The 24,159-nt window shown below is 53.7% G+C and overlaps 12 protein-coding genes across 12 annotated transcripts; 9 read left to right on the forward strand and 3 right to left on the reverse strand.

Annotated features, from left to right (window-relative positions):
- Positions 1-2,218: 2,218 nt before the first annotated feature.
- BJ171DRAFT_483584 (uncharacterized protein) lies at positions 2,219-2,710 on the forward strand (the record flags this gene model as incomplete). Its single annotated transcript, XM_053108965.1, has 1 exon — positions 2,219-2,710. The coding sequence occupies one exon, from the start codon at positions 2,219-2,221 to the stop codon at positions 2,708-2,710; it is 492 nt and encodes a 163-aa protein (XP_052961444.1).
- Positions 2,711-3,038: 328 nt separating this feature from the next.
- Positions 3,039-3,683, reverse strand: BJ171DRAFT_151693 (uncharacterized protein). Its single transcript, XM_053105793.1, has one exon. It carries the CDS (start codon positions 3,515-3,517, stop codon positions 3,179-3,181), a length of 339 nt encoding a protein of 112 aa, XP_052961445.1. The 5' UTR covers positions 3,518-3,683; the 3' UTR covers positions 3,039-3,178.
- Positions 3,684-10,313: 6,630 nt separating this feature from the next.
- Positions 10,314-11,190, forward strand: BJ171DRAFT_624585 (uncharacterized protein; the record flags this gene model as incomplete). The annotated part of the gene is made up of 2 exons (XM_053115483.1): positions 10,314-10,384; positions 10,491-11,190. The coding sequence occupies 2 exons, from the start codon at positions 10,314-10,316 to the stop codon at positions 11,188-11,190; spliced, it is 771 nt and encodes a 256-aa protein (XP_052961446.1).
- Positions 11,191-11,248: 58 nt separating this feature from the next.
- Positions 11,249-11,677, forward strand: BJ171DRAFT_593289 (uncharacterized protein; the record flags this gene model as incomplete). Its single annotated transcript, XM_053114511.1, has 1 exon — positions 11,249-11,677. The coding sequence occupies one exon, from the start codon at positions 11,249-11,251 to the stop codon at positions 11,675-11,677; it is 429 nt and encodes a 142-aa protein (XP_052961447.1).
- Positions 11,678-12,344: 667 nt separating this feature from the next.
- Positions 12,345-12,833, forward strand: BJ171DRAFT_593291 (uncharacterized protein; the record flags this gene model as incomplete). Its single annotated transcript, XM_053114512.1, has 1 exon — positions 12,345-12,833. The coding sequence occupies one exon, from the start codon at positions 12,345-12,347 to the stop codon at positions 12,831-12,833; it is 489 nt and encodes a 162-aa protein (XP_052961448.1).
- Positions 12,834-13,276: 443 nt separating this feature from the next.
- BJ171DRAFT_550616 (uncharacterized protein) lies at positions 13,277-16,261 on the forward strand. The gene has a single exon (XM_053113044.1). It carries the CDS (start codon positions 13,409-13,411, stop codon positions 15,992-15,994), a length of 2,586 nt encoding a protein of 861 aa, XP_052961449.1. The 5' UTR covers positions 13,277-13,408; the 3' UTR covers positions 15,995-16,261.
- On the reverse strand, positions 16,007-17,959 carry BJ171DRAFT_624594 (uncharacterized protein; the record flags this gene model as incomplete). Its single annotated transcript, XM_053115484.1, has 1 exon — positions 16,007-17,959. One exon carries the CDS (start codon positions 17,957-17,959, stop codon positions 16,007-16,009), a length of 1,953 nt encoding a protein of 650 aa, XP_052961450.1.
- Positions 17,960-18,057: 98 nt separating this feature from the next.
- BJ171DRAFT_593294 (uncharacterized protein) lies at positions 18,058-19,854 on the reverse strand (the record flags this gene model as incomplete). The annotated part of the gene is made up of 4 exons (XM_053114513.1): positions 18,058-18,263; positions 18,387-18,509; positions 19,395-19,448; positions 19,689-19,854. The coding sequence occupies 4 exons, from the start codon at positions 19,852-19,854 to the stop codon at positions 18,058-18,060; spliced, it is 549 nt and encodes a 182-aa protein (XP_052961451.1).
- A 644-nt stretch (positions 19,855-20,498) lies between these two features.
- BJ171DRAFT_624616 (uncharacterized protein) lies at positions 20,499-21,032 on the forward strand (the record flags this gene model as incomplete). The annotated part of the gene is made up of 1 exon (XM_053115485.1): positions 20,499-21,032. The coding sequence occupies one exon, from the start codon at positions 20,499-20,501 to the stop codon at positions 21,030-21,032; it is 534 nt and encodes a 177-aa protein (XP_052961452.1).
- A 1,008-nt stretch (positions 21,033-22,040) lies between these two features.
- BJ171DRAFT_550656 (uncharacterized protein) lies at positions 22,041-22,386 on the forward strand. Its single transcript, XM_053113045.1, has 2 exons — positions 22,041-22,233; positions 22,344-22,386. The coding sequence occupies exons 1-2, from the start codon at positions 22,052-22,054 to the stop codon at positions 22,375-22,377; spliced, it is 216 nt and encodes a 71-aa protein (XP_052961453.1). The 5' UTR covers positions 22,041-22,051; the 3' UTR covers positions 22,378-22,386.
- Positions 22,387-23,098: 712 nt separating this feature from the next.
- BJ171DRAFT_550662 (uncharacterized protein) lies at positions 23,099-23,370 on the forward strand. The gene is made up of 2 exons (XM_053113046.1): positions 23,099-23,291; positions 23,328-23,370. The coding sequence occupies exons 1-2, from the start codon at positions 23,110-23,112 to the stop codon at positions 23,359-23,361; spliced, it is 216 nt and encodes a 71-aa protein (XP_052961454.1). The 5' UTR covers positions 23,099-23,109; the 3' UTR covers positions 23,362-23,370.
- A 28-nt stretch (positions 23,371-23,398) lies between these two features.
- Positions 23,399-23,634, forward strand: BJ171DRAFT_550663 (uncharacterized protein). Its single transcript, XM_053113047.1, has one exon. The coding sequence runs from the start codon at positions 23,410-23,412 to the stop codon at positions 23,623-23,625; it is 216 nt and encodes a 71-aa protein (XP_052961455.1). The 5' UTR covers positions 23,399-23,409; the 3' UTR covers positions 23,626-23,634.
- Positions 23,635-24,159: the final 525 nt, after the last annotated feature.

Consider the following 24,159-nt stretch of genomic DNA (forward strand, 5'->3'; position numbering starts at 1 on the left):
CTGTGCGTGCCTCCTCAGTAATCCGAGGTCTGACGTAAAAGTTAACCACCAGAAAAGCGACATACGAAAATGCAACCCACCAGTGATAGAGCTCATTTAGTTGTATTCTAAATATCGTCATTCTATCCCACGACGACTTGTCACTCAGTCTAGCGATCGTGTCAACAATGTTACGAAGCATACTGAATGGATACAGTGTCTGCCACCCGGTGTTTCCATCGTCATTTGGTAAGCGCGCTAAATTTTCAACAATCTTCTCTATGCCATCGGCACTCTTCGCAGTATCACTTTCACCGACTGATATGCTTTCATGGATACGTTTACAATGAGCGCGTAGTTCGGTATATAAGCGACGCACACGCTCCTCTCCGTGTTTGAGGCAATCGTTAGTTTGGTCCTCCACGACATCCCTAATGCATTCACTCGCTTCTCCGATAGCAGAAACAAGCTGATACACCGTATTCAATATGTCAATAGCTGTTTTTGCTTTCTGGAATCTGAGCGTACCTTTCTTAGCCGTCCGATTAACCTTCGGTGATGTCGCCGTTGGAGTGGTCGACATGTCATCTGCGAGAAGTGCTTGAATCCACTCACCACTCCGCTGTTGATTTTGATTCCGCTTGACTTTACTGCTTTTGGATAGCATAGAGCTCCATAGATACACATTCCACAAGCGACAGTGTTCATACACCCTCTCGATCTCAGCGGTCGAAGCGTGCATCGATTGGTCCATTTGTCGGTCAGTTTGACATCAGAGTGTGATTTTTTTGGGCCAGAAATTCATGGCCATAGGTACGATTCGCTGGTACTATCGAATATATCATCCTGTTCTTCGTAGACGTTCATTAGTTCCCTGTCCTCATCGTCCTCAAAGTAATTCTTCTCCCACTTCGGAAGGAGCTTGCTCGACTTGATATTACTCGGGGAACTTTGGTAACTCGAAAGGTATGTCGAAAACGCTTGGTCCACAGAGTCCAGACCCTGGGAAATTATTTTCAGAGTCGATACGAAATGTTTCGCCTTATCACGCCCCTCTTCGACTCTTCCGGACTTGAATTGCCAGTCAATAAAATCGATCAATGGGTCGACACACCACGTTTGGAATTCATTCCACTCTTCCACGGAGACGGTGGTATGTCCATCGTTGGATGAATTTTTTAGAGCATCAGAGTATTCGGAAATCACAGTGTCGATATAATAAGCCCACCAGTCTACCATGTTGAGTAAAGTGTCATTCGGTTGATCAATAAGATCTCGAGGACTCTCCCCCGCTATTTCCGTTACAGTGTTTATCGGTTGTAACCTATTATTTTTCAATTTCTCTCGAGTGTACGGTGGGCTGTAATCCAGGTCATCATCTAGTAAACTTGTGTCGATAGGTGTGGTTGGCGTCACCGGCTTGATTTTATCCTGAGTGGGTGTTGTGTCTCCGGATTGCGGTGTTACGGGTGCCCGCCGAACAGTAGAGGTTGACGACCTTAAACTAGCTGGTTCACTTGTCTGATCGTCATCATTTGATCCAGGGACTTGAGATTCAGTTTCACCCGACACTGGTGATGTGAAGTCAGGATCAACGGACGCTGCTGCATTTGACACCTCATACATAGACACTATATCGCTGGTAGGAGTGATACGTTCATCACCTATTGGGGAATCGGGGAGCCGAGCGGTTCTCCCTACCTTTAATTCAGAACTCGTCGCCTGGACATCTGACCCTTCCGAGCTTCCACTACCGCTTCCTGAATCACCTTCACCAGCACCCTTCAACTGAACCCTCGGGACTATTTCATCGGAAATCGCTTTGTTCAACTCCATTCCGCCTTCCTGGTGTGCTCTGAGGTTGGCCAAAGCATTGTCAAGTTCCTCTCGAACGTTCGGTGGTAGCGCCTTCAAGCACGCTCGAGTCTTTTGAATGATTTCATCGATTTGTGACTCGACAGGATCGTATTTCCTTTGCGACATGGACGACTTATGCTCCTGACCATATTCATCAGAAAAAAACATTCCTCTTCCACTCAAGTGGTCGATGTTGAAGGGGGGTTGTCTCCAAATTTGGCGATCAGACACTGCCTCAAAATGTCAAGAAGCCATTCGATATTGGCATTGGTAATGTCATCCGTCGTTGTTGTTTCCATTGTCTTTGGATTGGCTGTGTCTACTGAACAAAAAAATTATCACCATTCATCGAGCAAGGCAAGGAAGCTCTTGGAACCCAACCATGCCCCAACGGTCCGAAACACTCTTTCACTTCACCGACTACCATGACCCCATGCATCACCACGACTTTGAATACATCTCGCACCGCACCATCGACCCGAGCGACCATCCAGACAAATCACACATCTCCCTCGATCACGGCAACAACGTATCCCTGACCTACAGAATCGGCGATCAGCGGTACACTCACATACTCGGCAAGGACATCCGGAATCGTAATGAACTGGTTGCCCATCACCCGTCACCCCCGTTCCGGGTTGCGATGCTGGTCAACAAACGATCGGGTGCCAGCGGTACCGTATCGATCCTATCCCTGATGAACGAGCTACTTGGTCCGAATGGCGATGCCCACGGCCAGAACTACACCCTCAGAGACGTCTTCCCTTACATCATGCATCGCCTCGGCAAGCTCGGGAACATTAGGAACTACAAGATCATCGCCATGGACAGGACCCTCAACCGGTTCGTGTACGACGATCTCGAAAGGAATTAATTCTCGACACCTGCTACCAGCGGTCGCTCCAGAACATGAACTTCGCCCAGCGTCTCAGAGGCTTTCACGACACCGGCATCGAACTCAGGCGACGGCGATACCATGAGATCCTTGAGCTGTGCTGCCACGAAATGACCATGCGAGCCAGCAATGGCCTCTATATGTACTTTGAGGTACCATTGATGGTGGCAGGATGCCCCGCATACGACATCAATGAGTGTGTGGCCTATATCCAACAATCCCTCTGCTCCGAAGGCGTATCGTGTGATCTCTTCATGCCTCCAAACATCCTCTTCATTTCATGGAGCGCCGACCACTCACCAGACCCAAAACCATCCACACAATCACTGACTGTGCCAACCCAGCCTCTACCACCAGCATCACCACCACCGCGCCAACTCGACAACGACCTCGAACTCGACATCAACCCCACGGACCCGGTCTCGACGATGAACTTCACCGTGGGTCTCATGCGGTCCAATCCTCGATACAACCATCTCTTTGACGAGAGTGGGACTCCAAGCAAGAAAAAAAACACAGGGAAAAGGACAAAGCATTCCCAGAATCAATGAAGGATCCGGCATCTGCTTTCGAACCAGCTCTTGTTGCCATATGCGTCCTCCTCGGCCGCATCGGTGGTCGATTCATTGTCGACGACTTTGAAGTCATGTGGTGCCACAACTTGTTCAGAACCAAAGTCGTAAAGGCGATTGTCGTCTTTGCGCTGGCATACGTCGGCTCCAGAAGCATAGCCGTGAGCACGCTGTTTGCAACCGCATACTTCATTCTTGGTCCTCGCTCTGCCATCGACGCCAACTCGACGTGCTGTTAGGGATAGCTTCTGCTTGTTCTCCACTTTGACTGCACACTTGGCTGTTCTTTTGCCTTTCTGTTTGTTTGTGTGTAGCTTTGCAGTTCCCCTCCAATTTTCCGCCTTTTGCCTGCCATTTCCGCTCCTTCCGCACTTCCGTTTCCCCGCGCTGCTCCGCTTCCTTTGTCTTCTTCGCACGCGCCGGTTTGTTTGTGCACGCGCCTTGCTGCGATTGGTTGCAATTCGGCTGCCGGTCATGTGTCCCACCACCGGTGACTCATGACCTGCCTGACCGCCCCGATCTCTTGTTCATCTCGCATGCATTTGCCCCAACCTTATACTTGACCAATCCGCTTCTTGGACGTTGAGTCACATTGCTTCGCCTTTGCACGTTTCTCCTGCCAGGTGCTTCGCTTTTGCTTGCGCCTCCCTCGCTTTGGTTCTCTGCCTGTCTCGGTGGTCCTTCTCGGCCCTCGTTCGTGCATCGCCCCCTTCGCCCTGCTCGATCGCCCACTTTTCCCTCCCTTGGCCGCCCTTCGCTGCCAAGTCCGGACTTGTCTATAAATAGCCTGACCCCCGCGATGTGTAGTCGAACCTCAGCGTTCAAAATAGGACTAAATAAAGTGCCTTCTACTTTATTCTCTGAGTGTTCCTCACGTCTCATTTCGAGACTAGTCTTATCTTGAACGGATCTTTGCTTCCCTCGCTCCCTCTCCGAGTCCACTTCGGACTTTACCCTTGCCTTCCCTGAGCTCACTTCGAGCTCACTTCTTCTTTTGCCGTTGAGTCCCCTTCGGACTCTAACATCATTTTGAACGCTCCCTCTTGGCTTCCCGGCCTTTCTTCTTCTTTCGCCTCTCTTTCCCTCGTCGATCCGATGGCTGAGCCTGCTGCACCCCCTGCAGACCTCAACGCGTATCTGGCGCGCATGGAGGAGCGTATGAACGCCCTCATGACCCAGAACGCTGCTCTCCATCGTCAGATCCAAGATCTGCAAGCTCCCGCCGCCGCTCCCCGCCAGGTCTACCAGGTCAACAAGCCCAAGGAGTTCCTAGGTTCCCGCGATGAAACGACGGCCTTCCTCGCCCAGTGCCACCTGGTTTTCCTCGCCGATCCTGCCTTCTTCGCGCCCGAGCGCCAGAAGGTCCTGTACGCCACCTCCTTCCTCCGCGGTGAAGCCTTCAAGTGGTACGAGGCCGCCTTCTACATGGCCAACCGCTTCCCGGCTTCCTTCGCGGATTTTGAAGTTGCCCTCAAGTCGACCTTCGGTGAGGACACGGCCTCCTCGCAAGATAAGGCCTTGAACGACCTCAAGCGCTTGGTCCAGCTCAAGTCCTGCCAAGCCTTCGCCACCCGCTTCGTCCAGCTCGCCGCCCGCGTCCAGACTGATGAACCCACCAAGATGCACTTCTTCAAGGAGGGTTTGAAGTCTGAGGTCAAGTTCCACCTCATCGGTCTCCGCCCCGCTCCCGCTTCCCTGCCTGAGTTGATCAAGGCAGCGGTCGAGTACGACGATGCCCTCCATCGTCTCAAGATCTCCTCCCGTTCCCAACCTCCTCCTCCTTCTTCTCGCTCTGCTCCCCATCACCACCATTCTCCCGCGCATGTTTCTTCTTCCTCCTCTTCTGCACCCACTCCCATGGACCTTGACTCTGTCTCGGTCCGCCCTGCTAAGCTCTCCGACGTCGAGAAAAAGCGACGTCGTGAGCAGGGTCTCTGCCTGTACTGCGGGGAAAAGTCTTGTCCCGGCAGTCGCGATGTTCAGCAGTGCCCGGTTCTGGTCAAACGGAACTCGGGAAATGCCCACAGCCGAGCAGCACCTCGCAAGTAAGCGAGGTGGTCTGTTCGGCGATACGAACATCTTCCCCCTCTGACTCGTCATTATCGGACGATAAGCTTCTTCTTCCGGCCACCCTTGTCGTCATGAGTCTTTCTGGCCCGGTCTCCATCTCCCTTTCTGTCTTTATTGATGATGGATGCACCGCTCTTGCCCTCATTGATCCTGCCTTTGCGGATCTCCATAAACTCTCTCTTATCCCTCTTTCTACTCCCTACTCCGTTTCCCTTGCTGATGGTTCTTCGGCCGGTTTCATTCGTTTCCAAACCGTTCCTGTGACGTTGACCATTGGTTCCCACACCGAGTCGATTTCTTTTCTTGTGACTCGACTCTCCACCACTCCCATCACTCTTGGTCTTCCCTGGATGCGCTTGCATAATCCAGTTGTCAATTGGAAGTCCCTCTCCCTTTCGTTCTCCGATCCCTCTTGCCTTGCTGATGGACACATCCTCGCGGATGTCTCTGCTTCCTCCTTGGACACTTCGTCCCCTTCCGGCTATTCGCCTCCCCCTTCGGGCACTTCGCCTTTGACTCCTCCCTCCGGTCCTTCCCTTACACCGGTTCCCTCCTTTGGCACTTCGCCTTCCCTTTCTTCCCGCCTTGACTCTGCTTCGCTTTCTGAAGAGCCAACGGCTTTATCTTCGCCCGACATTGAGCTCGTTAATGCGGCGAGTCTTCTCCGTCTTGCACGGGAAGACAAGCTCGACATTTTCGCTGCCCAAATGGATATCCGTCCTCCTTCGCCGGAGACGTATCCTACGGTGTCGATAAGGTCCGTGCTCACGACGAAGGTGTATGCCGAGTCTGGCACCCCTGTTGACTCTCGAGGTGTCCCGCTCAAATACAATGAGTTTGGCGACGTTTTCAGCCTCAAGTCTGACCCTCCTTCTTCCTTGCCTCCTCACCGTCCGTATGACTTGTCTATTGAGTTTGTACGGACCGAGGATGGAAAGGAACCTCGTTTGCCAAAGCCGGGGAAAGTCTATCCTTTGTCCCCGGCCGAGGAATCTGCTCTTTCGGAGTATCTGACCAACGCCCTCGCACGTGGTTGGATCTCCAAATCCTCTTCTCCCGTTGGTGCTCCCTGCTTCTTCGTGAAGAAGCCCAATGGTGGTCTTCGCCTTTGCGTCGACTACCGGGGCCTCAATGCCATCACGAAGAAGAACCGCTACCCTCTTCCCCTCTTCCAGGATCTTCTGGATAAACTTTCTTCTGCCCGCGTCTTCTCACACCTTGACCTTCCTGATGCTTACCACTTGGTTCGTGTCAAGAAGGGCGATGAGTGGAAGACTGCTTTTGTTTGCAAATCTGGCTCTTACGAGTACAATGTTATCCCCTTTGGTCTTTCGAATGCCCCCGCTGCTTTTCAGTTTTTTATGAACGACATCTTCTCGGACCTCCTTGGTGTCTGTGTTGTCATTTATCTTGACGACATCCTGATCTTCTCAAAAGATCCCCTGGAGCATGAGGAGCATGTTAAGCTTGTTCTTTCTCGCCTTCGTGAACACTCTCTTAAGGTCAATCCGGCCAAGTGTTCTTTTGACCTTTCTGAAGTTGACTTTCTCGGCATGATCATTTCTGCCGATGGCATTAAAATGGACCCTGCCAAGGTCGAGGCCGTTTCCCTTTGGCCTGTTCCCTCTTCTGCTCGCGACATCCAAGTTTTTATTGGTTTCGCAAACTTTTACCGCCGCTTCGTCAAGGACTTTTCCGCACTTGCTCGTCCTTTGACTTCACTCACCACCAAATCCTCCACCTTCTCTTGGTCTCCCGAGGCCCAAGAGGCTTTTGATTCTCTTAAACGTTCATTCACTTCCGCACCTATTCTTCGTTACTTTGATTTCTCCAAACCCGCTGTCATCGAGCCCGATGCTTCTGACTTTGCTCTGGGTGCCGTCCTTTCCCAGTTTGACCCTGACGGCGCTCTTCACCCCGTTGCTTTTCACTCTCGGCAATTCCGTCCCGCCGAGGTGAATTATGACACCCACGACAAAGAGCTCCTTGCTATTGTCGATTCCTTTACTGCCTGGCGTCATTACTTGATGGCTGCCGACCCCGATCATCCCACTCTTGTTTTCTCTGATCACCAGAACCTCACCCGGTTCACTTCCGCTTCCCAACTTTCTCGCCGCCAGTTCCGGTGGGCCCAATTCCTTTCTGATTTTGCTTTTCGCATTTACCACCGCCCTGGTCGCCTCAACACCAAAGCCGATGCTCTCAGTCGCCGTTCTGACTTTGAGATAAAGCCTGGTGACTCCCTCCACTCCACCAACTTCCTTCAGCTGTTCGAGTCTATTTCTCTCGACAGCATCACCGTTATCGGCTCGAACCCCGATTTTCTTTCCGAGATTCGAGCTGCCACCCTTTCTTGTTCCCTTCTTTCTGACTTCAACGCCAAACGTCTTGATGGCGATTACTCCTTCCGTGACGGTCTCCTTTACTTTAAAGACCTGATCGTTGTCCCTTCCCCCGAGCTCCAGCTCAAAGTGTTTGAGCAACGTCACTGCTCCGCTGCCGCTGGTCACTTTGGTCTTGCCAAGACCGTTGAGCTCATCTCCCGGGACTTTCACTGGCCCCGGCTTCGTAAGTCTGTGCGTCGCTTCATTGCTAATTGTGAAGCGTGCCAGCGAGCCAAGCCGTCCCGTCACTCCCCTTATGGTTTACTTCACCCTCTCCCCGTTCCTTCCGAACGTTGGTGGGACCTGTCGATGGACTTCATCACGGATCTCCCACCTTCGAACGGCTTTGACTCCATCTTCGTGGTTAAGGACCGCCTGTCCAAACAAGCACACTTTGTGCCCACCACGAAGACGGTTACAGGCGAGCAAACCGCCGAACTCTTCCTCTCCCACATCTTCCGCTTGCATGGTTGTCCCCGGTCTATTGTTTCGGACCGAGGAACTCAGTTTACTTCGGCCTTCTGGAGGCGCTTCAATGAGCTTCTGAAGACGAAGATTTCCCTTTCTTCTGCCTTCCACCCCGAGACCGACGGTTCGACCGAGGTTCTCAACCAGGTCATCGAGCAGTATTTGCGTATCCATTGCAATTACCTGCAAGACGACTGGACCCTTCACCTTCCCCTTGCCGAGTTCACTTACAACAACTCGGAAAACACCTCCACTGGCATGACTCCCTTCTTTGCAGTCCATGGCCATCACCCCATTTTTGATCCCTCCATCATCCGTGATCCTTCTGTTGTGCCCTCTGCCGAAGAACGTGTCGACCGACTTCAGACCGTTCTCGAGGATCTCAAGGCCAACCTCCGGGTTGCCCAAGAGTCCTACACTTTGCAGGCCAACAAATCCCGTCTCCCCACTCCCGACATCTCCGTTGGCGACCTCGTTTTTCTTGATCGTCGCCACATCCGCACCCTTCGTCCCTCCAACAAGCTTGATCAGAAAAAGCTTGGCCCCTTTAAAGTTCTTCGCCGCATCAACCCCGTTGCCTTTGAACTTAAACTCCCTTCCACACTCAAAGTCCACCCCGTCTTTCATGTATCCCTCCTTGAACCCCGAACGAAGGACATTGTTCCCGAGTTCACCCAACCCGAACCTCCACCCATTCTTGTTGACTCCCAGGAAGAGTTTGAGGTCGAGACTGTTCTCGATTCTCGGCTCTTCCGTGGTCGCTTACAGTACTTGGTTCAGTGGAAGGGCTATTCCGAGACTGACCGGTCTTGGGAGCCCGCTGCCAATGTTTCCCACGCCACTGATCTTGTTGCTGACTTCCACCTTCGCTATCCCTCAAAGCCGAAGGCGACGCCCGGAGTTCGTCGCTAAGGAAGGGGATGATGTTAGGGATAGCTTCTGCTTGTTCTCCACTTTGACTGCACACTTGGCTGTTCTTTTGCCTTTCTGTTTGTTTGTGTGTAGCTTTGCAGTTCCCCTCCAATTTTCCGCCTTTTGCCTGCCATTTCCGCTCCTTCCGCACTTCCGTTTCCCCGCGCTGCTCCGCTTCCTTTGTCTTCTTCGCACGCGCCGGTTTGTTTGTGCACGCGCCTTGCTGCGATTGGTTGCAATTCGGCTGCCGGTCATGTGTCCCACCACCGGTGACTCATGACCTGCCTGACCGCCCCGATCTCTTGTTCATCTCGCATGCATTTGCCCCAACCTTATACTTGACCAATCCGCTTCTTGGACGTTGAGTCACATTGCTTCGCCTTTGCACGTTTCTCCTGCCAGGTGCTTCGCTTTTGCTTGCGCCTCCCTCGCTTTGGTTCTCTGCCTGTCTCGGTGGTCCTTCTCGGCCCTCGTTCGTGCATCGCCCCCTTCGCCCTGCTCGATCGCCCACTTTTCCCTCCCTTGGCCGCCCTTCGCTGCCAAGTCCGGACTTGTCTATAAATAGCCTGACCCCCGCGATGTGTAGTCGAACCTCAGCGTTCAAAATAGGACTAAATAAAGTGCCTTCTACTTTATTCTCTGAGTGTTCCTCACGTCTCATTTCGAGACTAGTCTTATCTTGAACGGATCTTTGCTTCCCTCGCTCCCTCTCCGAGTCCACTTCGGACTTTACCCTTGCCTTCCCTGAGCTCACTTCGAGCTCACTTCTTCTTTTGCCGTTGAGTCCCCTTCGGACTCTAACACGTGCCCAGCATCATTCACATGACTCGTAGCTGATATGTGTGAATAGAGCTATCCCCGATGACTTCGAAATACAGTGTCCGATTGATCGCATGCATTCCGAGCCTTTGACCGATTGTACCCGGAGCCTGACTCAGTCGGTGGACACTAGCATCCTGCGGACCCACTGATGCCAGGAAGGTGGCCGTGGGCTTGGTTGCATCGGTCGGTGACTGAAACTTGAGTATATACGACCCATAAGGCAGATTCACGATACAGGGTGGGGACACACTGTATATTTGCGTGATGATACTGAGCTGCTGGTCGACATAAGCCTTGTTGGCCGCATCCGTTGGGTTCGTGGGCAGGCTCATATCCCGGACCACTCCCCCGGACATGTCGATTGTGCAATTCGTGATACTGCCGTTGTTGAAGAATGCTCCGTCAAAGCCGGCATTGCCGCTAAAGTAGCTGTATGCCATTGTCTATCCTTCAGTGACCCCTCAAAATGGCAAGCTGAATTTTTTTTGTGTATTGTTATGTAGCACATCCCGCACATCAATTAATGTCCAGTGTTGATACCACCACCTCTACCGAACTCACACCCACTCCGGGATCCATCGCCTCGACCGCCCCCGCCGTTGCTGGTGGTGCCCGCCGAACCAAGCGTCGATCGCGCAGTGGAAAGCGTCATTCCAAGCGATCGAAGGGTGGTAAGAAGAGCTTCAGTGGTCGCAAGGGTTCTCTCGGTAAGCGCAGACGATCAAAGTCTAAGTCTGGCCGAGGCCATGGTCATTCCCTCGTTCGCTACAGCAGCACCAAGGACCTGAACAACCACCATCACTACCGCAACTCCGTCGCAAGGTCTGGCGGCAAGAAGAAGAGCAGGGTTAGCGTCCACAAACAACACGGCAGAGGCAGTGGCCGCAAAAGCAGAATCAGCAGACAACGCGGCAGAGGTAGTGGTAAGAAGTACCCCAAGCACTCCAAGCGCCAGCCTGGTGGTAAAAAGTCTTCCAAGAAGCGACGAAGCAGCAAGCGCAAGGGTAAGCGCGGTGGTAACGGTGGTTGCCCGGTCGATGCCAACGGTCGAGTCGATTTTGCCTGCCCCATCTGCGGCAAGACCCACAAGCTGTCGTCCAACCAGTTCCACATTGAATCCATCCGCGTGCCTTCCGGCGATGGTGCTGATCGATACCAGAGCCAGATTGTCGTCCCCGTCTGCCCCGGATGCGGAACCCAGAACCTCCGCCAATTCTGCTCTTCCGCTTGAAGGAAAAAAAATGTCTGTGTAAAGTAATAGCCATCCCTCCGAACGTCATCGCGCTATCATGAGTTCTGCCTTGATGTACATTTTCATTATCGCTACCATCGCGGGTGTCCTGTTCTACCAGTCTTATGCCCAGCAGGCGGCCACCACAACCGAAACGTTCTCGCCGCTGGCAGCGTGGGCTCCAGCGGCGCCTGCCCCGGATGCCTCTGGTCCGGATGCGGCCACCATTCCTTCCATCGACCAAGTCCAATCTCAGGGCCTCCAAACCGGCGTCTCTACCGCTCTACTCGACCACCCCGACGACCCAGCCTTCCAGCAGAACTTTTTGTTCAACCAGTTCTCGTCCGGCATCACTCTCAGCCAGCCCAAGAAGTGGAACAACAATGACATTCGCGGCTCGCTTCCCCCGCCCCAGAATGTCGTCAGCCCGTGGCTCCAAAGTACTACCGAACCCGATATGCTCAGGAAGCGCCTTGAGGTGGTTTAGCAACTTTTTTTTCTCGCCTATTCGGTAGCTAACCAACCATGTCTCAGAGCCGATTCAGCAAGCTGTATGCCCATGATCCCTACTCGATCGTCTACCAGACCGTGGACGTCCCTGTCCGTGATTTGATTGCACCCAAGGTCTTTACTCCCGTCTCTGGCTCGACCGTCCAGCTTACCAATGCTCGCGCACTGGTCACTCCCTCTGGCACCTTGGCCGCTCTCACCATCGCCCTTCCCCAGTACCCTGTCGATGGCCAGATTCAGAACGTCACTATCACCCAGTCGATCACTGCCCTGAGCATCACCGGTGGTTCGCTTGCTGCCGGCTCGGCCCCTACCGCCATCGACACCACCAACGGTGCGGTCACTCTGCATCTGATTTTCTCTGCTCAGCTTAACAAATGGGTCAAGATCTGAGCGAAACCGATTCCCAACACACTTCTACCCCCGCGGCGGCTGACTTGGTTCACACCGCCGCCAAACACGCACTGCAGCATTTTCGCAGTTTCGCTCACGACTTGCTCGAAACTGTAGACCAACTGCCCGAAAATACCCGTTGGAATCTGCTCTGGACCAGTCGCCCGGTCCTGCTCTTCATGCTCTATGTTTTCATCTCTCTGTCTTTTTTTCTCATCCTCTAGTCAGCAATACAGTTACCCATCCACCAAATGGCCACCATCCTTCAGTCCGCTGACCGTCTCATCAACCAGAGTCTCGCCGTGCTCGATAACAAATGGGTTAGCGGTTTCTTGCGTCTCTTCCTGTTCCTGTACGGCGGCTTTGCCGCTCCCAAACTCACCGCCAGCGCCACTGTCGTCTTCGAGAACCCCATCTTCCGCGTCCTTGTCTTCTTCCTGATCATCATCGTGGCCAACAAGGACTTTGCCCTCTCGCTGCTGCTCACCTTTGTCTTCTTCACCAGCACTTGGTACATTGAGAACAAGCTGAATGCTTCCGGGTCTACGAGCTCCAGCATCGGCACTGGCTTGAGCTCGAGCGGCCTCTTCGGCAGTAGCAGCGTCGCACCCAAATCCAGCTCGGTCGTTGCCCCGACGGCGGTTTCCGTCACAGTGCCTCCCAGATACACATCCTTCAGTCAGAACGGTGATTCAATCCCCGGCTACGACGAGAACGATGTGCCGTATGCTGCGTTCTGATCACCCAATGGAAAACCAGGCCCTCACACAACCATCCACCGCAATGACCGCACCAGTAGACTGCTGCTTCTTTGAGCTCACCCATTTCAAGCCATTCCTCCTCTATCTTGACGACACACCCCGTCTCTACGACGGCGAGACCGTCACCTTTCTCGATATCGATATCGAGAAATCACACACTCCTACGACCCGAAACCGAAACCGAGACCGGGGTGTATTCATTGTCGAGATATGGGAGACCATCAATCGCCCCAAACTGCTCGTATTCAGAGACTGCATCACCCATCCAAGCTTTGATCTCCTCGAGCGCCGCCAGCAGATCGCAGCAACGATCGCCGCCATGGATGTGCGCGAGTATCAGTGTATCGTATCCCCCCTCTTCCACTGTGCGACCAACATCCGATTCGTCCTCTGCAATGCACCAACCAACGTCAGCGGCTTTTGCATCACTCCGCGCTTTCAACGACCGGCTGGTCTGGACATGCCGCAACTGCCCGACCCACGTGTCTCCCACACCATTGAAATCGAGTTCAGTGAATGTGGCGGAGATAACCCCGAGGCCTATCGGGTTGTGCATGAGCAACGTGGATCCCGCCGGTTCTTGCGCCTTCCCGATCTGGGTGCGTGCAAGGGGGTCGCCGCGGCGTTCGAGGCAGCTTCGCCCAAGAAACGCATATATATCCAGGCCCGCTTCGATCCGGTCTGGATGTCTTGGACACCTCTGCTCATCTGAGACCTCCAAAATGGATTCCTTCGTTCACCTCACCACCGTCACCTGCCAGGACACTGCACAATCCAAGATTCGTAACATCTACCAGGTCTACATCAACGCTGCCGATCTCAGCGGACCTACACCCAAGAGTGATCTCAAGGCCCAATGGCACCAGTTCTTCAAGGTCATGACCACTTGCGTCTCCCCAGTGGAAATCGTTGCCCAGGTCACCGAGCGCACCCTCGCAGCAGCTACCCGCATCGACATCGACACTATCGACGATCAGGTTGCCGTCGCTCGAGTCCGTCTTGAGCCTGCCTTCTTTGACCAATACTTCAAGCACCTTCGTACCGAGCCCCTAGACGACAAGGAGAACACTCTCGGGTTGATCAAGGCCATGTTTTCGATCAAGGGATGGGGAGCCGCCACCAAACGCTCGGCTCAAGGTTTCAGAACGATCAAGGCACTCGAGGACAAGGGTCACATCCCCTCCATGATCGCCATGATCGAGCATTACATCGCGGCCGAGAAATACATCAATGTATTCGAGCTCAGCACCAAACTCGCAGCCAAGGGTAACATCCAGGGCCATCACTTCCTGGGCTGGACTCATTTCCATGGCAAGGGAACTCCCCAAAACTACACACTCGCAGTCAAGCATTTCAACATTGCCGTCGGGTCCAACCACCGCTGCTCCCAGAAGATCCTCGGCGACTGCCATTTTTACGGCCTCGGTGTTGTCCAGAGCTACCAAGTCGCCTTTGCCTTCTACCTCTGTGCCGGCCTCGCTGGAGATCCCGAAGCAGCCTTCCAGCTGGGTGAACTCTACAGGAACGGTCTTGGAATCGATACCGACGTCAAGAGTGCTCTCCTGTGGTACGACCTGGCCAGCAACGGTGGAAACATCGATGCCTGTCGGACCCTGGGTGAGATCTACCTCACCGGCACTATCACCCCTGCCGACGCCACCAAGGGGCTCAAGCTCTTGGAGACCGCTGCCGATGCGAGCGATCCCAAGGCGTGCTACCTGATGGGTGAAATCTATTATTATGGCCGCTACGGAGTCGACAAGGATTACGACAAGGCAGCATCCCTCTTCCACATTGCAGCCCTCTCTGGACAAGACTCGGATGCCCAGTACATTGTCGGCTACTTTCACGAAAACGGCATTGGCTCGAAAAAGGACCTTCGAAAGGCCGTCTTTTGGTACAAAAAGTCTGCCAACAACGACAACCCAAACGGCCGGTTCGGGCTCGCTCGGATGATGCTCAAGGGAGCTGGTGGCATCAAGAAGAATGTCCAGGGTGCGATCGATACCCTCGTTGCGTCGGCAGCACAAGGTCACCCTGGTGCTTCCTACGTTCTTGGCACTCTCTGGGAAACCAAGGCCATTACCGAGCCAGGCAAGGATAATTACCAAGAAGCTATACACCTCTTCACTGTCGCAGCCAACGGTGGCTATCACGAAGCTCAAGCCCGCCTTGGCAACATATACTTCCAGGGAGACCGAGTCTCCGTGGACTTTACCAAGGCATTCAAGCTTCTCTTGGCCGCAAGCGATTCGGACGAAGACAATGTCATCAAACAGACCCACAATCTCGGCGAGTGTTATCTGCATGGCTTCGGGGTCCGTCGCGATGTCCCCATGGCCATCGTTGCTTTTGAGCGCGCAGCCAACGCTGGAAACACCGAGTCCCAGTATCAGCTCGGCGTCATCCATACCCGTCCTGGGTCGTATGGATGGTATACCGACTACAATATCGCAGCCAAATGGCTCACTATGGCGAGCACCAAGAACCACGCCGAAGCCCAGTTTGAACTCGCCGAACTCCATTTCTACGGCCGAGGCATGACGGAGCCCGATACGAAAACCGCCATTGTACTCTATCAAAAGGCCGTCGATAACAACTGCGAGAAGGCTCAGTTTATTCTTGGCTTTCGTTATTCTTTTGGCGCTAATGACATTCCAAAAGACCCATCTACGGGCTTGGAGTACCTCAAGCAGGCACACGCCAGAGGTCATTCAAATGCCACTGCCGCCATTGGAATGCATCATTATTATGGTACTGCTGGCTGCACAAAGGACTGTGAGAGAGCACTTACCCTCTTCAACGACAGCGCTGCCCGCGGCTCCGCTCTCGGTCACTTTTGGGTCGGTATGTTCTTCTACGGTGGTGTTGTTGTGGATCAAAACTTTGATATCGCTTACAGCCACTTTACCAAAGCTGCTTGCATGAGATTTGCACCAGCGTTCAGAGCTATTGCACGTTATCATGAACTTGGGTTGGGTGGATTCCCAGTATGCTTGTTGAGTGCTCGAGACCGCTACCGCACGGCCGCCCGTCTAGGTGACACCGGTGGTGCTGAAAAATTCAAGGCCTTGTCTGCTCAGCTTCATGTTTGCGATTCCTTCGACCCTATCGATGAGATTGACCCATTCACTGAATAAAGGTTTGAGTCCTTACACCGACAGGACCTGTACATGATAAGTAATCGTGGCACCGGAAGGCGAGTTGACCAGTGTCTGGAATCCCAGAGTGGGCTGGCCGTTCGCAGGCCATGTAATCTCTAGCGACTCACCATTCGATCCCTTTGCACTGCTGAGTCGTTGCACGGTGCCAGAGATACCAGAGCGAGCACTCATGATGAAGGTGGCAGCCGCTCCGCTGGACACATTGTCACGGACAAGGATCATGTAGCTGCCGTGAGTGGTGGTGCCGGAGATGACCGTGGAGCTCGAGGGGGTCGTACCGTCGTCCTTCATGGCAATGTCGGAAGTGACGGGCACGGTGTTGCCGTTGATCGAGTTGATTCCAGTCACGGCACCTGATGTGGAGATGTTAACCGCTCCATTAATGGTAACTCCGGCTCCGGGGGTAAGCTCGTTGACCGCATCGGTCTGCACAGAGTCATCCGCAATCAGCTTCTTGGCATGGAAGGTGCCGCGAGAGATCAACCCGGCTTTGGAGTGGTAGGTGGGGTCGTTAGGAGTGAAACCCACTTGGAACTCGTCAGTGGTCTCGATCCAAGCGGACACGGCATAGGTCTTGTAGTAGAGGCCGTAGACTGAGGTGTTGTCGGGTTGAGTGACCCAGGCCGTTTCGACCGTGGCGATCTTGGTGGTGGCATCAAAGCCAGTGATCTGGCGGATACCACCGGCACCGGTGCCGCTCATGATCCGAATCCACCAGTTTTTGTAGTAGTCGGTGGCAGCAGTGTCAGACGCAGCGAGCGTGATAGTGGTGCTGCTGGTCGAGCCCTGGGCGGTTGCGCTAATGTCGGGAGTGGCGTTAGTGACATCACCAGCGCCAGTCTCGCTGTCCGTTTGGTATCGCTGCATGACGATACCCACATCCGAGAGCGAAGCAGGAGCGGCGTTCAAGAGAATCCAATTGTCGTTCACTGTGAGCGTCTGACTCGTAATAGTGGTCGAGGCACCAAGCACAGTGAGGTTGCCCTGGACCGTGGTGTTGCCGCTAACGTTCACGTTTCCGCCGACATTGAGGTTCTTGGTGATCTCAGCTCCTCCTGCAACCTGAAGAGCACCGCTGGTCAGATTGGTCGAGTCAGTAGTATTGGTGAGGCTGATGATACCGGCAAAGCTCGAGTTATCCCCGACACCGATGCCTCCAGAGACGACAAGCGCACCGGTCGACGGGTTAGTGGATGCCGTGGTGTTCGTGAAGCTGACGGCATTGGATGCAGTGAAGGTCGATCCAGTGAACTGCACATTTCCCCATGCATTGAGGTTGTTCAGGGTCGAGAGTCCGGTCACACCGAGCTTCTGAGTGGTGACGGTCTGGGCACACCCAATGCCACCCGCAACGATCAGCGCTCCACTCGTGGTGTTGGTCGAGTCGGTAGTGCTGTCGAGCGTGACAGTGCTGGCGACTTCGAGAGTGCTGCCCAAATACGTCGATCCACCAGCCGAAATGCCGCCAGAGACAACGAGTGCACCCGCAGTCGACGTACCGGGAGTGGTGTCGGTAATGGTCACTGTTCCGGTCGAAGTGATTTGGGTGGTGAACAGGCGGTTGATCCAGGCATCTTGCTGGACCGAGAGACCTCCGGCTGTCTTAAAACCCCCAGTGGTGTACGAAGTGGCATTGGTGGTGTCAGTGATGGAGATCACGCCGTTAAAAACCGACCCACCGTTGATCGTGAGGGCACTGACCGAGTCGGTGGTGTTGATGGTGAGCCGGCCGTTGAAGTACGAGTCATTGCCGGCATAGATACCACCAGCGACACTAAGAGCACCAGAGTTGGCAGTGGAGGTGGCCGCAGTGGTCGAGCCAATGCGGACAACGTTAGCAATAGTGAGGTCACCGAGACCATAGTCCACTGTGGACGATCCCGGCAAAATGTCTACATTACCGTTGTAGACGACGTTCAAGTAGGTTGGATCAGCTGCCATAGAAGAAAATAAGTTGGCTACTCATTGCACAAGGAATTTTTTTCATCCAGGGTCAGTTTTCCGGGTCGCTCTCCATGCGTCGATCCATTCCCACCTGCCTACTTGCCTGTCGTGTTTGTCGCCCAGACCAAGTTTGTCCCGTTGTAGATGACCAGGTTTCCGTCGTTTTGCATCGTGAGCGCCGTAACTGGTCGTCCATCGGTATGTGAGACCCACAGAGGCTTCTTGGCGCTGTCGAATACGACCAGATTGCCATCGTTTTGAAGCGTCGCTGTATATGGCCCTGTTCCCTGACCACCCGTTCCTGTCGACCATATAGCAGCACCGGTTTTGTTGTTGTATACCACAAGGTTTCCGTCCTGCTGCATGACCAAGGCGTAAGAAGAATCCGGTGAGGATAACACAGCACACGACGACATACTCGTACCTGGTGACAATGCCGAATTGGTCGATGCAGCGGCACTGAACGGCATCCCCGCAGCACTGCACTGCGAATACACCGATGCGGGAGCTGCCAGCTTGCTGATGTACAGGTTTTGATTTGCAGCCCCTGGAGTGCATGCAGCCAGATCAAGCACTGTACCATTTGTCCTGGTATTGCCTTGCAAATCAAGACACTTGGTGCTGTCGGGTCCCCATGTCCATGTCGATCCACTGCTCGTGTTGTTCGTCCATGTTTGCGACTGGTCCGTGATATCACACGTCTTGATAACAATGGCGCTGCCTGCTGCAGCACTCGTTCCACCGGTTGGAGCGAGACACTTCATGCTGGTTTGGTCAATGAGACGCTGGTTAGTGCTGTCGTATCCAAAGTTTTGTCCTGCTCCATTCGAGTAATCCCAGTAAACCACAGCCGTGCCATCGGCCGTCTGCCCACCGGATACCTCCAAACCTCGCGAGGCATTGTCGCTCGTATGGAACATACCGTATGTTGGAGCACCAAAAGTCGGCTGTGAAACGGACCCGACTGCACTTGTAGCAGGAGCGGTGCTGGTATGGGTTGGATAATACACTGCGAGCGCGTTCCGGTAGTAGCCCATACCCGCACCACCAAGAGCGATTGCGGAGCATATGCATGCGACCACGATGACAATAATGACGATCAAGATGCTCATTGTGGTGTGCTCACCAAGAGATTTGTCGTTCTGCTTTGTGGTTTCATTTTTTTTCGAGTATCGGTGCTTTCGAGTTTGCAATCATTCGATTCTACAGGGACTGGCTTCAATTGCCTACTGACCCATCGTGTCGGTCGCCCAGACAGCGGATGTCCCGTTGTAGATGACCAAGTTTCCGTCGTTTTGCATCGTGAGTGCCGTTACCGTTCGTCCATTTGTCTGCGACGACCACAGAGCAGTCTTGGTGGAGTCATACACAACCAGGTTTCCGTCGGTCTGGAACGACGCTGTGTATGGACCCTTACCTTGCCCGCTCGTACCTGACGACCATGTAGAGGCACCGGTTTTGTTGTTGTACAGCACCAGATTACCGTCTTGCTGCATAATGAATGAATGCATGGAATCGGGTGATGTCAGTACCGTACATGAGGCAATGTTTGTACCCGGAGCAATAGACGAATTGGTCGATGCGACGGCGGTCACTGGTGTGGCGGCTGCACTGCACTGAGCACTAGCGGCTGCCGGAACAAGCATCGGTCCAAAGTAGAAATTCTGGTTCGCCCCACCACTGCACGTCCAAAAATCCAGAACCGTCCCGTTGCTTCGACCGTTACCTTGCAAATCAAGACACTTGGTGCTGTCGGGTCCCCATGTCCATGTCGATCCACTGCTCGTGTTGTTCGTCCAGGTTTGCGACTGGTCCGTGATATCACACGTCTTGATGACAATGGCGCTGCCAGCAGCAGCACTCGTTCCACCGGTGGGTGCGAGACACTTCATGCTGGTTTGGTCAATGAGACGCTGGTTAGTGCTGTCGTATCCAAAGTTTTGCCCGGATCCATTCGAGTAGTCCCAGTAGACGACAGCCGTACCATCCGCCGTCTGTCCACCCCAAGTCGCAAGGCCGCGTGCGGCATTGTCGTTCGTTCGGAAAATGGTGTAAGATGACGCTCCAAACGTCGGCTGCGGGGTACTACCTGATGCCGGTGCAGTCGTGCTCGGTGTGGACGTTGTGTTGCCACTGCCTGTTCCGCTGGGTGTCCCGCTGGTCCCGCTGGTGCTGGGAGTGCTGCTACTACCAGACCCCGAGCCACTCGAGCCACTGCTTCCGGAGCCGGTACCCGTTGCGCTCGGTGAACTGCTACTGCTGCCACTGGTATTGGTGGTGTTGCTGGTGTTAGGTGAACTCGAGCTGCTACTACTCGAGTTACCGCTCGATGATGACTGCATGTAAAAGTAATAGTATAAACCAACCCCACCGCTCGCCATCACAGAGCATATACAAACGATAATGGCAATGATGATAATTACCGTAGTGTTCATCGACGAATCGTTCTGCTTTGTGGCTTCATTTTTTTCTTTGACAGGCCGATCGAGTCTGGTCGCAAAAAAATCCAGCCATTCATCAGACAAAATCACATTCAATGCCCTCTAACGACCTGTCGTACGTCGCAATCGTCGTCGTGCTGATCCTGACTCTGCTGTTTTTTGCTTCGCGCATGCCCTCGATGGAGTATCTCACTCCAGTGCCAGCGGCTCAGACTTCATCAACCATACCACGCGCATCCCTTTTGTCTTTCGCCCTGGACACGACGCTGGCTGACATCAATGCATTCTCAAACTTGGCCAATCGTTCGACGCTGTACGTTGTCGACAAGGGAACCAACGCCCTCGTGAAGCTCACCAGCGCTGATCAAAGCATGTGGGTTCGTCGATTCACCTTCCCAGGCACCGGCCTGGACTCGACCACACTCCCCAGATACGCATTCTTCTTGACGACCACAGGTGTCGACTGGCCCGAGAAGGCGACCCTGCAGCTCACTGCCAATACCAATGGGGTGGTGTCATCGTCCAGTATCGATATTCGGCAGTTCCCGGGTGTCGCTCGCCTGGTCATCCCACCACCAACGGGCAGAACAGCGGATACGACATACCTCTACAGTTTCGCCTGGCAATAGAGGGGGCGATGGATCGATGGGTTGCTGGACAGGCGCCTGGTGGTTGGGTGGTTGGCGTCTGACGCGTCCCACACTCCAGTGTGGTTGCATCCGGTTTTTTTTTCGCGTTCCGGCGTCCGGAACCCGCCTCACCGCTCCTTTTCCTTGGCGCCCGCCCTCTTCCCCCCGTCCGCCCTCCACGTCGTCCGCCACCACCATCTCCAGGAAAGTATATCGTCGCTGCCTGCAACACCACCCACACCCTCACACCCCCGCTGCTGTATGCTTCGCTTGCTCTGCTCGGACCTCTTATTGAAACGTCTGCCTCTCTGTTGTGGGATACTCTGGTGTATTGTTTGAGCATTGGGCGATCTCATCATGAGGGAGTTCGTGAATATACATGGGGAAACCTCACTGCGGGGAGGACAGACCTATCAACGGAGGGATGGATGAGCCGCAATACCACACCTTCCTTAGCTTAGAATCATATTGTTTCGATATTTGATAATCGATCTAATATTTTATGACTTCCTATTTGCTTGCTTCCGTGACCCGGCTCGAATAACAACAATGTCGGACTCAAACGCAAAGGAGCGCGAAGTGGATGAATCAGGTAAAGGAGGAATGGAGTCTCTGTTCGCTTATGCTGATGCGTGTGGCGGATGGGTTCTCTGTTCGCTTATGCTGATGCGTGTGGTGGATGGGTTCTCTGCTCGCTTATGCTGAAGCGTGTGGCGGATGGAGTCTCTGTTCGCTTATGCTGATGCATGTGGTGGATGGAGTCTCTGTTCGCTTATGCTGATGCGTGTGGTGGATGGGTTCTCTGTTCGCTTATGCCGAAGCATGTGGTGGATGGAGTCTCTGTTCGCTTATGCTGATGCATGTGGTGGATGGGTTCTCTGTTCGCTTATGCTGATGCGTGTGGTGGATGGGTTCTCTGTTCGCTTATGCCGAAGCATGTGGTGGATGGGTTCTCTGTTCGCGTATGCTGAAGCGTGTGGCGGATGGAGTCTATTCGCTTATGCCGAAGCATGTGGTGGATGGGTTCTCTGTTCGCTTATGCTGATGCGTGTGGTGGATGGAGTCTCTGTTCGCTTATGCTGATGCGTGTGGTGGATGGGTTCTCTGTTCGCTTATGCCGAAGCATGTGGTGGATGGAGTCTCTGTTCGCTTATGCTGATGCGTGTGGTGGATGGGTTCTCTGTTCGCTTATGCTGATGCGTGTGGCGGATGGAGTCTATTCGCTTATGCCGAAGCATGTGGTGGATGGAGTATCTGTTCGCGTATGCTGAAGCGTGTGGCGGATGGAGTCTATTCGCTTATGCCGAAGCATGTGGTGGATGGGTTCTCTGTTCGCTTATGCTGATGCGTGTGGTGGATGGAGTCTCTGTTCGCTTATGCTGATGCGTGTGGTGGATGGATTCTCTGTTCGCTTATGCTGATGCGTGTGGCGGATGGGTTCTCTGTTCGCTTATGCTGAAGCGTGTGGTGGATGGAGTCTCTGTTCGCTTATGCTGATGCGTGTGGTGGATGGGTTCTCTGTTCGCTTATGCTGATGCGTGTGGTGGATGGGTTCTCTGTTCGCTTATGCTGAAGCGTGTGGCGGATGGAGTCTCTGTTCGCTTATGCTGATGCGTGTGGCGGATGGGTTCTCTGTTCGCTTATGCTGATGCGTGTGGTGGATGGGTTCTCTGCTCGCTTATGCTGATGCGTGTGGCGGATGGAGTCTCTGTTCGCTTATGCTGATGCATGTGGTGGATGGGTTCTCTGTTCGCTTATGCTGATGCGTGTGGTGGATGGGTTCTCTGTTCGCTTATGCTGAAGCGTGTGGTGGATGGAGTCTCTGTTCGCTTATGCTGATGCATGTGGTGGATGGGTTCTCTGTTCGCTTATGCTGATGCGTGTGGTGGATGGGTTCTCTGTTCGCTTATGCTGATGCGTGTGGCGGATGGAGTCTCTGTTCGCTTATGCTGATGCGTGTGGTGGATGGGTTCTCTGTTCGCTTATGCCGAAGCATGTGGTGGATGGAGTATCTGTTCGCGTATGCTGAAGCGTGTGGCGGATGGAGTCTATTCGCTTATGCCGAAGCATGTGGTGGATGGGTTCTCTGTTCGCTTATGCTGATGCGTGTGGTGGATGGAGTCTCTGTTCGCTTATGCTGATGCGTGTGGTGGATGGGTTCTCTGTTCGCTTATGCCGAAGCATGTGGTGGATGGAGTCTCTGTTCGCTTATGCTGATGCGTGTGGTGGATGGGTTCTCTGTTCGCTTATGCTGATGCGTGTGGCGGATGGAGTCTATTCGCTTATGCCGAAGCATGTGGTGGATGGGTTCTCTGTTCGCGTATGCTGAAGCGTGTGGCGGATGGAGTCTATTCGCTTATGCCGAAGCATGTGGTGGATGGGTTCTCTGTTCGCTTATGCTGATGCGTGTGGTGGATGGAGTCTCTGTTCGCTTATGCTGATGCGTGTGGTGGATGGGTTCTCTGTTCGCTTATGCCGAAGCATGTGGTGGATGGAGTCTCTGTTCGCTTATGCTGATGCGTGTGGTGGATGGGTTCTCTGTTCGCTTATGCTGATGCGTGTGGTGGATGGGTTCTCTGTTCGCTTATGCTGATGCGTGTGGCTGGATGGAGTCTCTGTTCGCTTATGCTGATGCGTGTGGCTGGATGGGTTCTCTGTTCGCTTATGCCGAAGCATGTGGGTGGATGGAGTCTCTGTTTCGCTTATGCTGAGGCGTGTGGTGGATGGGTCTCTGTTCGCTTATGCTGATGCAGTGTGGTGGATGGTTCTCTGTTCGCTTATGCTGAAGCGTGTGGCGGATGGAGTCTCTGTTCGCTTATGCTGATGCGTGTGGCGGATGGGTTCTCTGTTCGCTTATGCTGATGCGTGTGGTGGATGGGTTCTCTGCTTCGCTTATGCTGAATGCGTGTGGCGGATGGAGTTCTCTGTTCGCTTATGCTGATGCATGTGGTGGATGGGTTCTCTGTTCGCTTATGCTGATGCGTGTGGTGGATGGGTTCTCTGTTCGCTTATGCTGATGCGTGTGGCGGATGGAGTCTCTGTTCGCTTATGCTGATGCGTGTGGTGGATGGTTCTCTGTTCGCTTATGCTGATGCGTGTGTGGATGGGTTCTCTGTTCGCGGATGCT

The sequence above is a fragment of the Polychytrium aggregatum genome (genome assembly GCF_025602895.1).
Source record: "Polychytrium aggregatum strain JEL109 chromosome Unknown BJ171scaffold_255, whole genome shotgun sequence".
Classification (NCBI taxonomy): domain Eukaryota; kingdom Fungi; phylum Chytridiomycota; class Chytridiomycetes; order Polychytriales; genus Polychytrium; species Polychytrium aggregatum.

Bases quoted from the DNA above. Each gene is read 5' to 3' on its own strand.
- BJ171DRAFT_550662 (XM_053113046.1), top strand. From the start codon at position 23,110: ATGGGTTCTCTGTTCGCTTATGCTGATGCGTGTGGTGGATGGAGTCTC. The intron at 23,292-23,327 runs TGTGGCGGATGG...TATGCCGAAGCA, and splicing joins TGTTCGCTTATGCTGATGCG to TGTGGTGGATGGGTTCTCTG.
- BJ171DRAFT_550656 (XM_053113045.1), top strand. From the start codon at position 22,052: ATGGGTTCTCTGTTCGCTTATGCTGATGCGTGTGGTGGATGGAGTCTC. The intron at 22,234-22,343 runs TGTGGCGGATGG...TATGCCGAAGCA, and splicing joins TGTTCGCTTATGCTGATGCG to TGTGGTGGATGGGTTCTCTG.
- BJ171DRAFT_151693 (XM_053105793.1), bottom strand. From the start codon at position 3,517: ATGGCAGAGCGAGGACCAAGAATGAAGTATGCGGTTGCAAACAGCGTG.
- BJ171DRAFT_550616 (XM_053113044.1), top strand. From the start codon at position 13,409: ATGAGCAACGTGGATCCCGCCGGTTCTTGCGCCTTCCCGATCTGGGTG.
- BJ171DRAFT_550663 (XM_053113047.1), top strand. From the start codon at position 23,410: ATGGGTTCTCTGTTCGCTTATGCTGATGCGTGTGGTGGATGGAGTCTC.